Source organism: Vombatus ursinus, unplaced genomic scaffold (assembly GCF_900497805.2).
Source record: "Vombatus ursinus unplaced genomic scaffold, bare-nosed wombat genome assembly UNPS02014820.1, whole genome shotgun sequence".
NCBI lineage: Eukaryota > Metazoa > Chordata > Mammalia > Diprotodontia > Vombatidae > Vombatus > Vombatus ursinus.
The window spans coordinates 12,251,746-12,273,320 of NW_020954598.1; the positions used below are offsets into that span (position 1 = coordinate 12,251,746).

Consider the following 21,575-nt stretch of genomic DNA (forward strand, 5'->3'; position numbering starts at 1 on the left):
ACTAGAATACCTCCTAGGAGATTTGGGATTCCTCCTAATGGGAGTTGTGGACCAAGTTAATTAGTAACTTTTGATCAATTAATAAACTTCCTGGTTGGTCTCAAACTTTTGTTACTATACCCTGATTCCTACTTTGTTGCCTACATATCTCCAATGGGTATGGGAAAATAACTCATAAAATGCATTATTACATTTGTACCTAATCACCTCACCCTTGCAAAAAAAAAAAAAGGCAACATCTAGTTGATTTACCAAATTCTCAAAGGAAACTTCACTCTGCAGAACCATGTAAGTAATATGCAGTGGATATCTGTTGAAACTTTTGACCATACAGAGAAACTGGAATTATATAGAACAGTTTTGTACTGAATCCTGAGAGAGTAACCTCCTATTTAAAAAAAATTGTCTTTAAAGTTTATGACTTGAGGTATGAATTAATCAGCACAATCAAACAAATGACAAAGTGATCCCAGATTTATATGTCATAAATAATGAAAATGGGTTAATAGAAATCTTGAAAATATTTATTTTGAAACAGTTCTGCTTAAAATTTGAAGACCAGCAAGTGTTTAAATATTATGAGTTAAAAAGTGAGAAATGTTTACATTTTCTGGAAAAATTAAATACATGGAAGAAGGCGATTTGTAATAATGAGAACAGCTTCCAGCTAACAGCATGTTGTCAGTCTTAATTGTGTACATTAAATATTGAAGACAGGAATCTGTATTTGAATTGTACATTGGTGACTTTAGATTATTGGAACCCACATAATTTTTCAGCTATACAATTATGTTTTTCTCCTTTGAACTTACCAACAAGAGCGAATTAAATGGCAGACGTTTTACAATTCATAAAACTGGCTGTCTGTGAAACATTTTGAGGACATTTCAATTTTGTTAATTTTCTTAATTTTATTGAAGCCTCAGATGAACACTTTTCAGTATTAAGAGTCTATACAGCTGGATATACTGTGGGCTTCATTCATTAAAAAGCTATGCGTTTGGATTTCATGTCTATGTTTTTGTTCAGAAGTTTAATGGCATGTGATATTTTTGATTCAAAAAGGACTATCATATTGACACATCAATTTTTAATACAGTTCAAAACAGTAAATGGGAAATACTATTCTTTGAAACTTTTCAGTTCATTAGTTTGCTTACAGAATCCCAGATTCTTTGATTTGGAAGAGCGCTCAGAGGTCATCTAGTTCTTGTTAGGTACCCAAACAGGAACCTCTCCTTCCTCCTTGAATCCATCACCACTTGTCATCTAAGATCCACTTGAAGACTTCTATTAATGGAGAATCCACTACTTTGTGAGGCAGCAGCTCATTGCAGTTTTGAACAGTGCTAATTATTAGGTTTTCTTTCTATTGTGTTGAAATCTACCTTTTTCCAACTTCCATTCACTACACCTACTTCTGTCCTCTGGGACCAAACAGAAAGTTATAATCTTGTTTGCACATGAAACCCTTCCTGTGCTTGAAGATTTATTGTTTTCCCTTTAAGTTTTCTCTTTTTGAAGCTAAATATCCCCAGGTCCTTCAATCCTCCTAGGATGGGCCATCCAGTTCTTCAGCCATTTTGGTTACCCTCCTCTTGCTACGATCCAGTTTACAGATAGCTGTCTTAAAATGCGGTGCCTGGAATTAAATGCAGTAAACCAGATGTGGTCTGACCAGGCCAAAGTACAGTATGCTTATTATGGTCCTTGTCTGGCATATTCTGCTTCAATGAATGCAGCCTAATTTACAGGGTTAAGTTTTTTTAATACTGTATCATGCTACTAACTCATATTTAACTTTCAGTTCATTAAGATCCCTGAATCTTTTCCAGAAAACTCTTGTAGAGAGAAGTATGCCTTCTAGACTCAAGCTTGTGCAGTTGGTTTTTTTGTAAAGTAAGTATAGGACTTCACATCTATTCATGTTATTAGATTAATTCCTTAGATATTTACTAATATGTTTATGGTAAAACATGTAGAAGAAAATAAAATTTGTGACAATGATGAAGTAAAATTAATTTTGTCAGAATATCTAGGATATGAATTGTATTTGTTCAGATTTGGCCAGAATGGCAAAGTGGAGAGAATACAGTAAACATTGTGCTATTATCACTGGTAAATCCCAGTTATATTTATCATCATATAAAACTGGTTTTTTTTAACATTAGAAACTCATCTGAAGAAAAACAAAACAGAACAAAACCCCAAACTCTTCATGTGCATGTTCAGGAAATTATCAGCAAAATTGTACCATAGTTCATCTTAATTTACATATCAACAGGCTATACATTTAAGTACTCAGGGGATTTGTATCTCAGATTCTCTCTGTTTGAAAAACAAGTAAAAATAAAAGATGTGCCACCGTAAATATTTTAATGATGTTATCTGCATCTGTTCATCTCACAGACATTTCATGGATGGCTTCGTTGTTGTTGAAGTGGTCGTCAGAGCATAGAACAAGTGGTTTTCAATAATTTCATTTGAAATGAATGGATATATTTATAAATAAAGACATTCATTAATTTCATACAAACCTATACATACATAAGCATATATTCATATGCATAAAAATACTGTGTGATCCTGGGCAAGTCAATTAAGCCCTTAGCAGTAGGCAACTCTTTAAGACTATATGATGCATTGGTAGAGACAGTTTCCTGATCCAAGAGTGTCCCTATCAATGAAATCACACATCTAGTCCCTATTCCTCTGTGTATATAGATGAGGGGCCATCCAGAAGAGTGGATAGAAAGCTGATTTTGAAGTCAGAAACTGTTTTCAAGTCCTGCCCCTGATATGTTCTACCTATATTACAATGCCTCTCAGTATTCTCATGCAACTCACTAAGAAGTGAAATTACAGATGACTTGCTAATCTGTGTTGTTGGTAGTAACTTCCATATTGGCAAGACACTTTCCTGGACCTGCTCAATAATAATAGATATTCTCTCTCTCTTTCTCTTGTGTGTGTATGTGAATATATGCTGAATTATATCTTATATAATTACTATATGCTGGATTATATATTATGTAATTATATACCAAACTATATATTATACAACAAATTTCTATCATATATTTAATACATAGTGAATTATGTAATATATAATACACATATATCACATTATATATGTAGTTTCTATACCAGGACTTATCTCCCTCCCATTCCCCACCCAAGACTGGCTTTTCTATCTAGATTCCCTGTGGAAAATAGCTCTCTTTCTATACATGTATGCATAATAATAATATCTAGCTTGTATATGTTTGGAGAGAGATATAAAGAGTCTGTTCTGAGACACACACACACACACAGAGGTTCTTATGTGTGGAGAACTTCTGCTATGGAAAGTTATCCATCAACGTGGTGGATACATGTATATGTATGTATAGCTTGTTAGCTATCACTTATCTTTCTTCCTATCTATCCATCCATCATCTATATATCTATTACTTCATTTGTAATCTGTAGAAATGTGGTTATCTATGCCCACTTTAGGAAGCAGAAAAGTGTTAGAGAGTACTACCAATTGAGAAAAGAGTTCATATATATATATATATATATATATATATATATATATATATATATACATCTCTGTGTGTGTGTGTGTGTGTGTATACAAACATAAAGATCAGATCATAAAGTTACAAAGCCTTCTCATTCTCCTTCCAGCCCTGCTACCAACACAGACCTTAGAAAAGCCATTTTCCTTCTGTAAGCCTGTTTCCCCATAGGTAAAAGATGTGATTTGTGTAATTCCTTCTAGCTTTGATATTTTATAACTCTACGATGTTAATAAAAGGAACACAAACCATTTATTAGAGGTATACAGGTTGCATGTGACAAATCACTCTGATGCTTTCCCTACTAACACATGCATCATTTCAATTTACCCAAACTGAGCTAAGGCCAGATTAATTTTATCCATGTCCTTATTTAAATCAATCATGGTAGAAGTAATGAAATTGGAATTTGAGTTCAATTATCATTAGACTTGTACCATACCTGCGTGATGCTAAAACAATTGGTTAGAAAGTGAAAGCTTTAACAATTAGTTAAAAAGTAAAAACCTTATTTTAATAGCTGTTTGGACTACACATCAACCCTCAGATCTGATGGAATTTTTTAGTGAACTTACCGGTTGTTTTAATGTTGCATAAAAAATGATCATGACTTGTAGAGATTAGGAATTCTCAGGTGATTCGTAGCTCAGTGTGAAATCTTGGCTCAAGGAACTTCTTGGGATGCTTGGAATGCCAGGAGAATGTGGTCCATCTATACAGTATAGGATCTATGCAGTATGTTCATAATGGTGCAGTCTTAAGCCTTTTTGAAAGCTTTATATAAAAGGGCAAGTGCCTTGGACCATAGTAAGTACTTAATAAATGCTTTTTAAATTATTGATGATAAAATAGCAAACTATCACTCTTCCCAGGATCTCTGAGAAATAAAGGTGTAAATTCTGACGAGAATTTTAAAAAGTCAGCACTGAAAGCTCTTGTGCTCATGAATAAGTCAAATTACAAAACTTGCAGATTTTCATCCAACTGAGGCATTCTTGTTGGATATGGATGAAAAAGGCAATTAATTATTCAAATAAATTGTTTAAAGTCTTTTCATTTTGGTCAAAATGAAAGAAATTCATTGAACATCACTTTATTTTTGAAGAGGCACTTATCTGTAGGGCCATTTGGAATTTAAGATTTTTTATTCAAAACTAGAGCTTTTAGAAGTTATTTTTTTTGGACACCTGAGGAACTCCTCAAGAAATCAGAATGTTTTTTCTGAAGTCTAGAAATCCCACACCTCAGCTGTGATCAAGTGTTTGCCTAAGTCAGTTTGTGGAGGTGGGCATCTCTAAATACAAGTAAGAACCAATCTAACCTTCTTCTTGTTTCTGAATGTGTGTGATAAGTGTAATATATTTGGAGAGAAGGATAAAATCCACTGTTGAATAAGCAACTATAGCTTTATAAAGAAGAAAATTACTGAGTGATATGGGTATATACTGCCTATGTTTGCATGTGTATTTATTTTATATAGAAATATTCAAGCCAATATCAAGAATGAACCATCAAAAATAACAGACACTTCAGCTGTACAAATGCAAACAATACTATTTTACATTAAGGCAAGTATTTTCAAACTTTAATCCAAGCCCTAGCATCAGTTCTGGTTTACACATAGCTCCTGGGTCTCTAGGAAAGAGAGTGGTGCAGACTGAGGATACTCAAGGGGGGAAAAAAAAGGAAAAGAAGAAAATCTGTGCTTAAACTCTAGAGGGGACAGGGGGGGCTCTTCTATGGTTCAATCAGATCTATTCAACTTTATCTCCTGGAATTAATCTCTGCAGGAGTCAGGCATGAGCATATATTTGGTTTACATTTTAACACCTTCTGACCATGAATCAACTTTAATCTCACTTGAAACTTCACCAGGAGAATTTCTATTTCAGCAAATACATTCTCTTTAAAAACTGATGTGAGGTCATGACAACTCACTCCAATCTGATCCTCTCTGTCCTAAGGACATGATCTCCTTTGCAACCATATTCCAAATCTTATAGAATCACCAAGTTGGAAAAGACCTTGGTAGTCATCTGTTCCTAAACCTCACTATGGTGGGCATGGGTCTACTTAGGTATGGAATCCTCTCCTAAAATAGATGTTGGTCACTTCTCATGTGTTTCAGGGAAATGTAAACTCCGCAAAGGCAGGGACAATTTGTTTTTTCCTTTGTATTCATCCTTGCACTTACCATAATGCCTTTAATATAGGAGGCACTTAATAAATGTTTCTTGCTTTGGAATGAATTGGTACATTGGCTCTTTTCTCCTTAGGGAGTATTATGGAAGTGAATTAGAACTGGCAATTGTATTCAACTGTATGTTTTAGCGTGTAATTGTTTTACATCTATTTTTATTGAGTGTAGAATAATTGGGCTAAGGGAACAGTAGAACAGCTTTGTAGGGCTTGTTGATGGACAAGGTTAATATATATGTTATAAAGTATGTTATGTCAGTTTATAACTATTTTTGGAAGATACACTCCAATTCTTATTTTTAATATCTGCAACAAAACATGTTAGGCCATATTTTGTTTTCAATTAAATTATAAAACATGTGAGAAAGGACTATTATTTTTCTTTTATTCAATAAAATATCTCATTTTTATATTCATATGTGTGATTTAAGTATTAAAAGAACATAAGGTCCTTGAAGGCAAGGACAGTTTTTGTTTTATATAGCTGCACCTAGCTTAGGGCCTAGCATACAATAGGTGCTTAATAAATGCTTGTGGCATTGAATTAAAGACTGTTGATATCCCCCTGTGGTTCTGCATGTCTTAGTATTATAAAACAGTAATAAAAGGATTCCAGCCCTTCCAGCTGTCCTGGTTCTCCTACCCCTGTCTTGGTTGATCCGTTTGAGTTAATAGAAAATCTGATTATGCTTGAAAATAACATGTATTCTCAAGATTAAGACAACTCCCTTTAAGAGCTTTGAGACTGAAGCTTTATCAGATATCATGAACTTGAATAGCATTTTGTAATTTCTGTACCTCAATTTCCCAAAAGATAGAGAAAGAAAATGTTAAAGCAGCAAAATATTTTAAGAGGGAAATGTTTCATGTATGTGATTGAAAACTGCTCTTCAGAAGATAAACATTAGAAATGTTAATGTTAAAACAAAGAATGTGATTGCTTATATTATAATAGGTTTGCAACTGAGTATTTCAAAGTCCTGGTAACTTGATATTTTCTGATTCCCAAATCACCACATGTGTTTGAATGTTATCAGTAACAGAGGTGCCCATTTGATCAAATCAGAACAGAAATAGGTATGCAGATGCACAGTAGGGACAGTTGACAATACTGCTTTTTAATCTGTATCTATAGAAAACATTTAATATAAGCTCTCTAATGGGATTAAAGAAATACATTAATATTTAACAGTGTACTTCAGTGTACTCACTGTGAAAATAGCACATTTATTTAGACAGGAATTTTATGTCAAAAGTTTTTTTTTTTCTTTTCAATATCTTCATTTCTTTGATCTGCAGTAATCGTGTTACTATGAAAACCAAAATACCAGTATTTTTCCATTATTTCTCATCAAAAATCTTCTCATTTTTATTCATGTTTCCCAGGGTCATCTGAAGTGAATTTTTTTTTGTAAAAAAACAAAACAAAACCCCAAAACATTAGAGTACTTGGATTTGTAGATTTTCTACATTTGCTTGCATTCATGTCTGGTACACATTGCTTGCCGTTCAATTCTCCAAGTGCCTTCTTCATAAGTACAGTGACATATAGTGCATTCATCTGTCTTCACTTCTCTTCCAGCAGGAATGACAGTGGTTTCTGCAAAACAGTTTGGGCCTGAAATATAGCAAAGCAATTATAGGTTATAGCCATGTAGCATATGAATTTATATGTAATATGTACTATCACTTCTGGAGGATTCAGTGGAGAACATAAACCCAAAACTGTTTCGCTGTAGGCAGGGGGAGTCCCTTCACCATGGAAACATGGGGAAAGTTGGCTTCTTTACAATAATTCCAGAGTCACAGAAAGTTATAATTATAATGAGTTTTACCAGTTATCTAGTGCAAACCCTTCATTTTTCAGATGAGGAAAATGAGGGCCAGAACTGAAATGACTTGTCCAAAGCAAGTGGCCAAAGTGGGACTTAAACCCATTAAAAGGTCTTTAGAGATCTTCATTCTGAAACTGCATGACCTCTTATCAGGATAATGGATCAAGTACAGGCTCAAAAATGAAGAGCAGGATACTCTTCTGGGGATTGCTCTTCTGTATAAGTAGATAATTTCCTTACAAGGAACAAAACTGACCTGACATATGCTAGCTACAATAACAAATTATTATTACTAATAATAATTAATAGAATATAATTAATGATAATCATTAAAGTATATCAATTAGCATGAACTAATCATGCTAATCAGCATATGATTAAAATTACTGCTCTGACTGAAGTGGAGGATATTTATGGGGGAATCATGAAGAAATTAAGTTGGGTAGGAATGGTGGGGCCAGATTATAAAGGGCTTGGACAGCCAGGCAGATGTGTCTGGATAAAAGAAAACAGGAAGTCACAGTAGATTACAAAGTTGGGAAATGATACAACGGGAATACTGTTTAAAGAAATTTATCTGGCAGCAATATGGAAGATGGATGGGGGATGGGACGCAGAGTTGAAGGCAAAGAAACCGAAAGCTAAGAGGCTTTCACAGTGTGGTAGGTATGAATAGATAACAGATCTATCTTTCAGCTATGAGAATAGAGCAGAGTAAATTGCAGAGTGATTTTGAAAGAAGAATTTAGGGATGGATTAGTTAGGAAAAGGAATGAAGGATAAAAGGTGATTACATGATATCTAGGCTAGGAGATGAGCAGAATATTCTAACACTGAAAGGAATGGGAGAGCTAGGAGATGAAAGGAAGATGCTAAGATAGGACACAATGGCTTTGCCCTCCATGGAGATAGTCTATAGGTAATGGAAAGTATATGGCTAGAATACAGGACAGACCTGGAAGTTCTCATATAGGCCTAATACACCTAAGGACAAAAGCTGATGGCATGTAGTGGATGAGCTCTGAGAACTAAGACTAGCGAGGGAAGAGTGGAAGGTTAAATTTCAGAAGTCTATATCATACAGCATTTCCAAACTGCAAAACCAGAGACACTATTTGTCTTATATTGTTTTAATCCCCTCCTTCTTAAAATATATTAAAACATGTAATAAAGCATTATTCTACTTCTCTGGACTACTTAGGATTATGTAAAATGTTCATTAAAAAAAAACCGAGCCTAGGAGTTGTAGAGACTACAGGATATAACAGAAAGAACACTTGGCCCTGAAGTCAGTGTAGGGATTATTTCATTCATTGGCTTATTTTAGGTGCTTAATAAATGCTTGTTGATTGAGTCAAAGACCTTGATTCAAATCCTGCCCTCCAGTACTATCTGTTTAACCTTGAGCAAATCATTTCCATTCCCAAGTCTCTATTTCCTCCTCTGTAAAATGAGAGGGTTGATCTCAATGATCTCTGGTCTCTTCCAGATCTAGATCATTGATCCTTTAACCCTGGTTTGCTATTTTAAACTTGTCTCAGTTAAACCTTTTTCATCCAGCTTTCATGCATGAATTAAAACAAATTAATATATTATTTTAAAAGTCAGCTAGCTCATGGAAAAGGAATTAAAGAAATCAAAGAAATTAGAATCAAAGAGAAAGGAAAGCCCAACCTGAATTAATAGTCTAGCATAGAAAGGGCAACATTTTTGCTTCAGTCAGGTAAGTCTTATCATTGGCCTCTGTACATGTCATGGTTCATCTTGCCTTTGAACTTTGGCTCCTTTTGTTTTATGCCACTGGAAGTAAAGCTAAGTAAATCCTTCATTTCCAGATACAACTTTAAAGAAGGAAAATCTAGTGTCTGCCACAAAGATGGTGCCACTCTTCTAAGTATGATTTTTTCAATAAGACTTAAAAATTGTATATTATATAGTCTTACAGTGAGAGAGGAATATGGAAGTATATCACTTCACTTTATAACCAAAGCACCGATAGCTTAACCAGTGATTTCTCTATTGGCAATTGTAATAACAAATTCATTTTTATTATGCTTCCCCCAACCCTGTGTCTCCATGTATATCTACTAAATAATTTGTTAGAATGTAGTTTCCTATGTCAAAGAATTTGAATGTACAGAGAAAACTAGAGTGAATATGTTTATCTTTAATTGTGAAGTTTGATAGTGTAAACCCAAATATGTTAGCCACAGATCAAATTCAATAATATATGTGAAAAATCTTTGTCAACTTTAATACCCTAAGGAAACATAAAATAGTATGATGTCACATCATGGCTTCAAGGATCAAAGAATTCATCTTTGCAGTCACTAATGGTAGATAGTCTTTAGGAGTTGGTATATCTGAAACATTCACTGCCTGATGACCAAAAGTAATGAACTTTTCTAGTGAAAAAATCATTGTAAAATCAAATGAGATAACATATGTAGAGTGTTTTGCCAATCTTAAAGAGCTATATAAGTACTAGCTATAATAATAATTATTAATATTAAATCATGATTTGCTATAATAATAGTTGTTATAATTAAGTGTAATTATAGAACTATAGAAAATTATTTCTAACATCATTTATGCTTATCACATTGTATTAACTATAATTATATTATAATGTAAATATAATCATTGATGCTTAATAATTATTATTATGTGGATAGGTTAGCATCAGTTCAGATGGCTTAGTTTATCAGAGCAGAAGGGAAGGTGGTTCAAGGTAAGACCTACATTTTGATTAAGGAGGAAGGAGTCTATTTGATTCTGGGCAGTATATTTGAGGATGAACAGAAATAAACTGGGACATTTATTTCTAGAGGCAATCAAGAAAAAGGGTATAAGGACTGGAAAGCAAAGCATAGAAGAGTAGTTGGAAAGAACCAGGTATATTTTGTCTGGAGAAGGGAATGCTTCCTTAAACAATAGGATTGTATGTATTTGACATAAAATTCTTCAGTAGGCCTTTATGCTCAAAAACTTTCCAACTTCCTGGGAAGTGCTACAGATTGGTTTCTATTGGCATAAATTTGAAAGCCCAGTCACTTCTATTTCATGATGCGGCATTGGTATAGAGCTTATTATTTTTATTATTATTACTTTTGAATTGTTATTTTAATTTAAATTATTGCCATATTTCCTATTCTTACACTATTTTTTTAACTCTTAAAGTGAATTCCATTAAATGAAGCTTATTACAAACACAAAAGACAAGATTTCTGTTTTCACATACCTATTAAGGGAGTACAAAAGAAATTTATGTAGCAACCCTTAATGTCTGTTAAATAAATGTAAATTATTTTATTATATTGTTCTGAATTAACAAGTGTTCAAAGAACACAATTATCAAGAATTCAAAAAAAGAAAAACTTTTCTCCTCATAGTGTTGAAAGTCTTCATTTTATTTTAGAGAATAATTTGTATTAGTAAGTGTAGGCAAAAAGCAAAGTGTATATTTATTTATTTTTTTAACATGTGTTTTTAAAACTTTGGGTTCCAAATTTTCTCCCTTCTTCCCTCCCCACCCACCCTCATTGAAAAGGCAAGCAATTCGATACAGGTTATACATGTGTAGTCATGCAAAACACTTCCATAGTAGTCATGTTGTGAAAAACTGACTCTATTTCTCTTCATCCTACCCCACCCCCCCATTTATTCTATTCTTTCTTTTGACCCTGTCCCTTCTCAGAAGTGTTTGCTTCTGATTATCCCCTCCTCCAATCTGTCCTCCCCTCTTATCATCGCCCTGCTCTCATGTCCCCTTCCCTGCCCCCTATTTTCCTGTAAGGGTAAGATAGATTTCCATACCCAATTGAGTGTGTATGTTATTACCTCCTCAAGCCAAATCCTATGAGAATAAGATTCACTCATTTCCTCTCACTTTTCCCTGTTTCACCTCCACTGTAAAAGCCTTTTCTTGTCTGTTTCATGTGAGATAATTTACCCCATTCTACCTCTCCCTTTCTCCTCCCAGTATAATCCTCTCTCACCCCTTAATTTTATTCTCCAGTTATTACTCCTTCATCTTCAACTCACCCTGTGCCCTCTATCTATCTGTCTATCTATATACATACATATATTTTTTCCCTCCAACTACTCTAATACTGACAAAGGACTCATGAGTTACAATATCATCTTTCCATGTAGGAATGTAAACAGATCAACCTTAATAAGTCTCTTATGATTTCTCTTTCCTGTTTACCTCTTTATGTTTCACTTGATCTTGTATTTGAAAGTTAAACTTTCTATTCAGCTCTGCTCTTTTCATCAAGAATGCTTGAAAGTCCCCTATTTCACTGAATGACCATTTTTTCCCCTGAAAGATTATACTCAGTTTTGCTGGGTAGGTGATTCTTGGTTGTAATCCTATCTCCTTTACCCTCCAGAGTATTATATTCCATGCCCTGTGGTCCCTTAATGTAGCAGCTGCTAAATCTTGTGTTATCCTGATTGTGTTTCCATAGTAGTTGAATTGCTTCTTTCTGGCTGCTTGCAATATTTTCTCCTTGACCTGGGAACTCTGGAATTTGGCTACAATATTCCTAGGAGTTTTCCTTTGGGGATCTCTTTCAGGAGGTGATCAGTGGATTCTTTCCATTCCCATTTTGCCCTCTGGTTATAAAATAGCAGGGAAGTTTTCCTTGACAATTTCTTGAAAGATGATGTCAAGGCTCTTTTTTTGATCATGGCTTTCAGATAGTCCAATAATTTTTAAATTCACTCTCCTGGATCTATTTTCCAGGTCAGTTGTTTTTCCAATGAGATATTTCACATTGTCTTCTATTTTTTCATTCTTTTGTTTTGTTTTACAGTGTCTTGATTTCTCATAAAGTCACTAGCTTCCAATTGCTCCATTCTACTTTTTAAGGAAGTATTTTCTTCAGTAAGCTTTTGGACTTCCTTTTCCATTTGACCAATTTTGCTTTTTAGGGCATTCTTCTCCTCATTGGCTTTTTGGACCTCTTTTGCCATTTGGGTTAGGCTATTTTTTAAGGTGTTATTTTCTTCAGTATTCTTTTTGGGTCTCTTTTAGCAAGCTGTTGACTTGTTTTTTCATGATTTTCTTGCATCACTTTCAGTTTTTCCTCTATTTCTCTTACTTGCATCTCAAAATCCTTTTTGAGCTATTCCACGACCTGGGGCTGATTCATATTTTTCTTGGAGGCTTTGTATGTAGGAGCTTTGACTTTGTTGTCTTCTCCTGGTTGTATGTTTTGATCTTCATTGTTACCAAAGAAAGATTCTATGGTCTGACTTTTTTTTTTGTGCCTTTGTTTGTTCAGGTTCCTAGTCAATTACTTGAATTTTAACTCTTTGTTAAGGTAGGCGGTCTGCTTCCAGTGTGGAGAATGTACTGTCCCAAGATTTGGAGGTTTTGTGCAGCTGTTTTCAGAGATACTTCTATGGACCTGTAAATTTTCAGTTCTTCCAAGGTGGTATGATAAGGGGCGAGGTGTTTACTCCTTTCCTGACCTGTGCTCTGGTCTATGAGTGACCACAAGCACTCTTTTCTACCTTGGAACTGTGAGGAGGATTTCCTTTCCACCACCACTACCAGCTCTACCACGCCAGCATTCCTCCTTACCCCAGGACCACCACCCAGAATTGTGACCCAGATCCATGAGAATCCTGCACCAGCAGAGAGATCCCTGCAATCTCCCTCTGATCAGTGATTGGATTCCCCCTCAGTCTGTGGGCTGGAAGCTCAGGAAGCAACCACCACATCCAGGGCCAAGCTCAGGGACTGGGGCTGGGACAAAGCTTCTCTCTCTCGTCACAGTCACAGACTTTTTCCACTGACCTTCTAAGTTGTCTTTGGTGTTTGTGGGTTGAGAGGTCTGGAAACTGCCACACCTGCCTGCGATTCAGTCCTCTGAGGCCTGCTCCAGGTTTGCTGAGACCTGCCTTGCCTCTGTGCCCACTCCAAACTGCATTCCCCTCTCCGCTCGGTGTGATATACTTTTCTGATCAATCATTCATGGTGTCTTGGGTTGTAAATTTGTTTCACTTTGTCTTTTTTGTGAGTTCTGCTGCTTTAGAATTTGTTTAGAGCCATTTTTATAGGTATTTGGACGGGTTTGGGGAGAGCTCAAGCAAGTCACTGTTTTTACTCCGCCATCTTGGTTCCACCCCCCCAAAGTGTATATTTATTGAAGAGTGGGGGGGGGGAAGCACCATTGAGATGCAATATGACAAAGAAATTGGAAAGAGTAGTAACAGTGGACATTAATCCTACTTGTTCATGTAGCCATTGGTTCTGCTTAAAGTGCTAGTAGGTTTCCATTTTTAAAAATAGGGATAACAATAACACCTACCTTAAATTGTTGTGATCAAATGAGGTAATACCTGTATAGTGTTTTGCAAACTTTAAAAAGCTATTTAAAAATTATAAAAATTATTATTGCCTAGATGAATTAGTACCCATTCAGATGGTTTAGTTTATCAAAACAAATGGGAATGAGATTAAAGGTAGGATCTACACATTGATTAAAGAGGGAAGATTCTATTTGATTCTAGGCAGTATATTTCGGGGTGGACGTTGGAACAACTGGAATATATTTCAGGACGGACTTCTGGAGCAAAACAAGAAGGGTGAGAGAGGCCTAGAAATCAGAGGATAGGGAAATAATTAGGCAGGTGTATTTAGCTTGGAGAAGGGGATTCTCAGACAACAGCATTATTGTCCTCCAGGATTAGTTCTCAGGTGTAAGTTGGTTGACCACCTGTGGAGGATGGTGTAGCAGGATTTCTGTCCAAGAGCTGACTGTCCAGGAAGTAGGGAAAATTTATCGTCCTTTATGACAATGGGATACTTTGATCTGTCATTCTGTCCTCCATAGTCTCAAGTATTCAGCATCACAGTGAACCCAGAAATTAACAAAAGTGGCATCGACAAGAAGGGGCAAAGGTAACGACAACTACTCTTGTAATGAAAGTAATACTTATTGAAGAAAAGCTCTGCTCTGATACCTCACTGTGGTATGGAGTTGACCTTGGCTTTGATGCTATGCCAGTGGAGTTCGAGTTCTGACTCATCTTATCAAGTTGCAAAAGCTTCAGGTATGGACCTGGCAAGAGACTGGTGTCCAAAGGCTAGCCCAGAGAGGTTCAGAGAGGCTCATCATAAAGTTGGCTATCAGGTAACGGACCTTCTCAGTTACAGCAGTTTTTGCCTAAGGTTTGAAGGGCTTGAAGACTGTACTGCCTAAGAATCAGCATGGTATAGTGGAAAGAATGTTAGATTTGAAATCAAGAGAGTTCTGGGCTTGAATTTTGGCTGTGTGATCCTGGGCGAGTTTCAACTTCTCTGGCCTAGATGTCCTCATCCCCAAAATGGTAATATTTATACTACTTTACAGTGTTGTGAGCAATGTGCTTTGTAAAGCTGAAAGTTCTCACTCTAGAAAACTGAGCTGCTATTATCAGCAAGAGGATTGTCCGCAATCAGAAAATTGTCTATCTTTGGAAGTACTGAAGTAACAATGGCAATACCTCCTAGGGCTTTGTAGCTACAGAGAATTTTTGATAAATATCATTTTACTTCATTTCACAGAAAAACCTATGAGGTAGGTAGTTCAAATATTCCCATTTTATAGGTGAGGAAACTATCTGGGATTACATGGTAGGGTAGGGTAGTTCTTGACCTTTTTGTTTTTGTGCCATGGAGTCCTTTGGCAGTTTGGTGAAGCTTATGGACCCTTTATCAGAATCATGATTTTAAGTGCATAAAATGAACTGCATTGGATTACAAAATAATTAAATTATATTGAAGAACACTTATCACAATATTAAAAAAAAATTCATAGAACTGAAGTCAATATCATTTGGTCTAGAGAATTCCCAGTAGGCAAACTTCCTCCACTAATGAATAGCAGCAACTTTATAATTTTTATAGTCTTGAAGAGCTGCCAGGGGCACTTGGGAGGTGTGGGTGCAGTTCTTTGAAAAAGAAAATACCCAAACCCAAAAGAAAATTAAAAAAAAAACAAATGAACAAACAGAAAACTAGAAACTCCTTTGACTTGCCCACAGCTACCCAGTTGTTATATATCAGAGGCAGAACTGGAACTCAGATCATCCTGACTCTGCCATGCCACACTGTCTCAGAGTAAATTATCATAGGTGACTACAGGATCTACACCTGGAACATCTAGTCCAACTTCTTATTAGTTCAACTTTTATCCAATGCATATAGGAAGCTTTGCCTTATTCTTTATTCCCTTCATTGTCAGTGTTTCTTTCCTCACCTTACCCCATATAGACTTATTGGTAGACATGTTTTATTTCACCATGTGCAATGAAACTTCTTTTGGACAAGACACTTTTTCATTTGCCATTTAAAACCTGGTGCCTAGCATGGTAGGGACTTGCAAAGGTTTTTTTATTTAGTTTTTTAATTGGGACTGAAATTTCATTGTTATATAGCACTTTCAATGAGGAAACTCCCTTAACCAGTGTACACTGGCAGTTTTTGTGCAACTAATTGTCTAAAGGAGGGCACTGAGAAGCTTAAGAATGTTGCCCAGGGTCACTTAGCTAATCTGTGTCAAAAGGCAGATTTGAAACTAGGTCTTCCTGATTCTATCAGTCATTCAATCTACTAATTAATCCACAAGCATTTATTAAGAGCTTACTATCAGTGCCGGGTAATGTGTGTGCTAAGCACTGAGGATATAAAGAAAGACAAAGAAAAGTTTTTATCCAAGAGAACCCGACATTCAAATATGAGAGACAACATTTACATAAATAGGTACATATAAGATACATACATATTAAATGAAAGATAACCTTAGGAGGGAAGGATCTAGTAGCTGGGGAGACAGGGAAAGGGCTCCTGTAGAAGGTAGGATTTGAGCTGAGTCTTGAAAGAAGACAAGGATTTTAAGTGGAGGGGAGGAATGAGCTCATTCCAGGCTTGGGGGACAGCCAGATTGTTGTTCATTCTTCATCTTTGAAGAGGACTAATGACATCAGAAGGGTGATGTATTGATTTGCAAGTGAACTGTATTTGAGTGAGTAGAGCTATGCAAAGTCATCAGCCTCACTTTCTCCTCCAGAATCATCATGGTCCAACGGCAAGATATAGGTCAGGATGACTGGTGATGGCCCTGGATGCAGCGGGAGACATTGACCATTTTAGGCTAGGTTTTTCCTAGTTCTCAGTTTGTCCGAGGCAACACCCATTCAGTAGTTAAAGGCTAGGTGAGAATGTTGGCAAAAGGTGGTCTAGTTTGCCTTTACAAAAGAATCCACCTGGGAGAGGAAGACTCTCAGAGTTTCTGGTCAGAACAGAAATAATTGTTCTTTATATTCACTCTGAGCCACCAAAACCCAAACAATGAGCAACTGAAGCTTGGGTGGGGACCTATTATTGGTCAATCAGTGAGAGCCAGAGTGATTTGGGTTTAAAAACACACTCAAGTAGCTCCATTTGAATCCCAATGGGCTTTATCAAAGCCTGGTTTTCCAGAGCTGTTAATTTCAAGAAATCATAAATGAAAACTACATGAGACAAAAGAGGTAATTGTCCCAGTTTTTCTGAAAAAACAAACAAAAAGATACAATAAATAAATAGGGAAGAAAAAAATCCAGCCCTGAAACCCCAAGATACATTTCAAAGTATAAGTGATCAAAATGTATATGCATTTGGACAGAGCACCCACATGTCTCCCCACTGGGACAGAGGGAGAAGAACAGTAAGAAAAGGAGGAGAAGGAGGAGGAGTTAGAAGAGGAGGAGGAAATAGTAGCACTGTCCAACTGGAACTGGTGGACAGCCAGTACAAAGGCAAGGAAATGAGGTGTAATGTAATGTTTGGGGAATAGCAAGTAGGGCAGTATGGGTAGACAAGAGTTTGTGAAGGGGAGCAAAGTATAAAAAGACTAGAAAGGTAGAAAGGGGCCAGCTTATTAAGACCCTGAATTGCTGAACAATGCTGTCTTCCACATAGTAGGTATTTATTAATTTTTATTGTATTGAAGTGGATTGAATGAGAAAAAGAAGGTTTGGAGAAGTGAAATTCTTTGCCTAAGCTTATACTGGTAATACGGAGGGGAGATGGGATTTGGACCCAGGTCCTCTGGCAAAGCTAAGACTTAAATCCAGGTCTTCTAACTACTTGTCACAGTGATCTCTAAACTTTTTTGATCACATACTCCATCAGTATTAAAAAAAACAAATTGAGCATATATTCCCAGTAAGTATATTTTTATAAATTTTATAGATAAATGACCATATTAATAATTTTCATCATACAAATTTGCAAAAGTAAAAATAAAAACAGATTTTAAAATAAATTTATTTTATTCATTTATAAATGGTACAAAAACTTTTTTTCTCATTAAAAGATGTATTTTCAGGGAACAATGTATTTTATTATTTTTTAAAATCTTGGTTTAACACTCTGTGATACAGTGCTTTGTAGGTCTGGTTCTGTGTTCAGTTAATTTTGATATTGAGCCTTAATTGTTGCCAGAATAGGGTGTCAGAACAGAAAAAGATAATAGCAGTGCCCTATGCCTTTAGAGTTTTGGGCTGTCTTTGCTATAGCTCCTCCCTTGCTCCTTGGACCTCAGGAAGCATTTCCTCCCTCCCTAGTCAGTTAGACTAACTGGACCCCATGGCAACTCCCAACATTTCCCCACCAACTTTCTTGGGCTGTGGAGTATACATCACATTCATCCTTCCCTGAGAGTGAAGCCCTGGAAGGGCTTGTGCTCCTTGAAAAGCAGGGTCTGCCAGTCTCTATGTTAGCAGTGAAGGCAGGGGAAAAATAAAGGTGATGGGGGTGGGGACATGCAAGAAATAATTACCTTTTTCCCCCCCTTTCCTTCTCTCCTCCCCTCCCCCCCCACCCTGCCCTACCCCCAAGGAACAAATACAGCTCCTACTGGTCACTGGCAGGGTGGGAGAGACAAAGGCTGGATATAGCTTCAAGAGTACTGAATAGCTGTACTGTTCTTTCCACTTTTCCAATACAGCCCAATGTGACTGGGCATGGGCCCTAGGAAACCTCCCCCCCAACAACTCTCCTTGAGTTTTCTCTCACATGGTCAAGTCTTTGGTTTTTGCCTGAGGCGTCATCCCAGTACCCCTCTCAGCTGGCTACTTTCATTGTGGCTATGCCCAATCTCCCAATTCTCTGCTACCCGTAATTTAGCCCAGACTTTCATTGTCTATTACCTCCCCATGGCCCTGGCTATTTCCCACCCTTGATCCTATCTAGACCCCATTCTCAACCTTCTAGTCACTCCCATCTAGATCCTCCCTAGATCCTTTCTCACAGTCACCCCAAACTACTTGGCCACTCCTAGGTCCCTCCCACCTTCTTCCTGTATATAAGGTCCATCTTACCTCCATTAAGGTGCTCAGATTCTTAAAATCTAGCTATTACTGAGATTTACTCCAGCCTGCTTGTCAATAGGACCATCAGAAATGTTCAGATTCCTTAAGAGTCTGGCCAACATGGCGAATCTTTAATAAACCTTGTCTTTGGCTGAGAGAAGGCTTGGGTCAAATTCATTCAGACAGGACCCATGTGTTGCTATTGCGGGGTCTCAGTATCCCTAAACTCCTAAAATCGCAATAAATATATGGTCTTTTGCACCCCACTCCACTGACTACTGTACCTATATAATACTTTTCCCACAGCGCACATCATTTAAAATTCATTTGTGCCTATTTAGAGTTGTGAAAGTTCCTAGTTTAATGTTCTCTAGTGTCAATATACTAAAAATTCACAAAGAGGGGATGTTTCTCAATGAAAGAAGATAATGACAATCAAAAGTTGATATAATGATTTCCAGAGCTCCTGCTCTGGAAGTTGATGCAAAACAGCCAAAGAATGGATTGAGGTGGACAGAAGATGCTGAAATCATTACTGAAGTAAAAGAATGTTTTAGATATTACTGAAAACTTAAAAGACTATGATGAATACAGTGAGCAAGATAAAAAGTTAGAGGAATGTTTTGGCTCTTGAGCCAATGATTCGTATAAAAGTCTGTCCATTTCCTCGTTAAAAATGTCGTATGGGCGCATATTTCTTCATTCCAGTTTTATTATGGAAATGATAGGAAAGCAAACTTCGAGTCAATTTGGTAAATTCCAGGGCATATCCCAGAGTAAGCAGATTCAACTTAGTATCTCTATAGGCAATAAGTAGAATAGCTGTACACACAAAAAGTGAAACTATTAAGTCTACTGTACTTACTAAGGCAGGGAAGTATATGATAATCTAAAGAACAAAACTTAAAAAAAAAAGCAACCTCAACATAGTCAATGGGGCTGACCTTGGGTAATCTGGAAAATTGTTATTCAGAATACTTCATTCCCTAACAACTCCTAAATATGAAGTATATGACATTAATAACTATAACATAATAGAGTACTTTTGTTTAACAGCATTTTGAATAACTCTTCTATACTATTCTGAAATATGTTGTAATTTTTTTTGCACAAATACATATTCAAAATATTACCAAACAATACATCTATTATTGAAGGACATATAAAATTATTTTTCTTTCTGCTCTTAATGGTTTTTTTTTTCCTATTGACAATTATTTTGGTCATGCCTGAAAAAATTGACCTTTCTTGCCTAATTTTCTTGGCTTATTTTACAAATGTCACCCTGAGGAATATTAATTAAAAGATCAATAGCTCTTTTTCATCGCAAAATCAGAACATCATCTGTTATTCAAGTGCAGATGAGACTACTAGAATGTAATGTTAGTGTCACAAGAACTGGTTTGCATTATAGCTCTCCCAGGCTGCCTCGTCTTTCCTACTACATTGCAAACTCCTTAAAGGTAGTGTCTAGGTCTTAATCAACTATGTTTCATCATGTCTCACAAATAAAAAAAATGGCTTACTTTAACAAATGTTGAGTTGAATTGAATATTGTGAGTCAGTTCCAATAAATACTTGCTTATTTGACAGGAAAAGATAAAAGTTGAAGTGGCAAGAATGAAAATAAATTACTTTTAAATACTACTGAGGAGGTAGAGGGAAAGAGACCAAACCTAAGTTACACAAAAGGAGAAAATATTTTTCAAGACACATGCTTGAAAAATTTACTTTTGCATGCATTTTGACTAGTCATGTTTTGAAATCATCCATACTATAAATTAATTGTGTATGCATTCAGAAGGGTAAAGAAAAATATATGCTAGTTTACTTAAGTTACTATAACTCAGTTAAACCAGCAGTGAATTAACCTGTGGCTTAATACATTGATTATTTGGGGTATAATGTGCCTCAGTCTGCCATGGCTGTAAATGAAGATAGAATAGAGCTTCCTGTTCAACAACAAGTAGAACTATGTTACCAATTTCCATTATGTGCTTTCTAAATGTGAAAGAAATAATTTCAACAAAGCCCTGCTTCCTTTATAATTTCTTCCCCTTAAATTAATAGAATCACATGTCTAAAACTTAATTGACAATAGCTTCTTATGGATTCCAGGTCTTAATGCTGATCAGGGAGATACTTTATGTTTCAATAAAAAGTGAGCATATGCATATTATATGCATGTAATACACATGTTCAATATATATTAAATGCACACATGCAATATACTCATACATATATGCTTATCACATATAAATATATAAGCACATATGTATAAATATGTGCTTATATAAATATAATATGCTTGCCTATATATTTATAATGATATTTCCCAAATAAGCTTTTTATCTCCAATAATAACTTTAGTCTGCTCGGGAAATTATTTTGGACAGCTCTGAATTAGAATTAGCCAGTTCTGGATGGTTTTTATTACTGCCTCAAATACTTAGTGATAATTTTGTTAATCAAATATATTGCCCTGGTAAGGTATTTTATGAGTCCCATTTTGAAAGGATACCACAAAAAGCTTCCAGTAAATTATGATTACTATATGTCCCAATATAGATAAATGCAAAGGGATTTAATTAAAATGTAAATTTGTTATCTACAGCTGAAAACATCT

At 35.8% G+C, this 21,575-nt stretch overlaps 1 protein-coding gene across 1 annotated transcript in view; it reads right to left on the bottom strand.

Annotated features, from left to right (window-relative positions):
* Window positions 1–7,149: 7,149 nt before the first annotated feature.
* The window catches only part of VWC2 (von Willebrand factor C domain containing 2), a 185,179-nt gene continuing 170,753 nt past the window's right edge, over window positions 7,150–21,575 (bottom strand). The window contains exon 4 of the mRNA XM_027837161.1: window positions 7,150–7,380. Within this exon, the coding sequence (XP_027692962.1) occupies window positions 7,229–7,380 (152 nt within the window). The 3' untranslated portion in view covers window positions 7,150–7,228. The remainder of the gene's footprint in view (window positions 7,381–21,575) is intronic.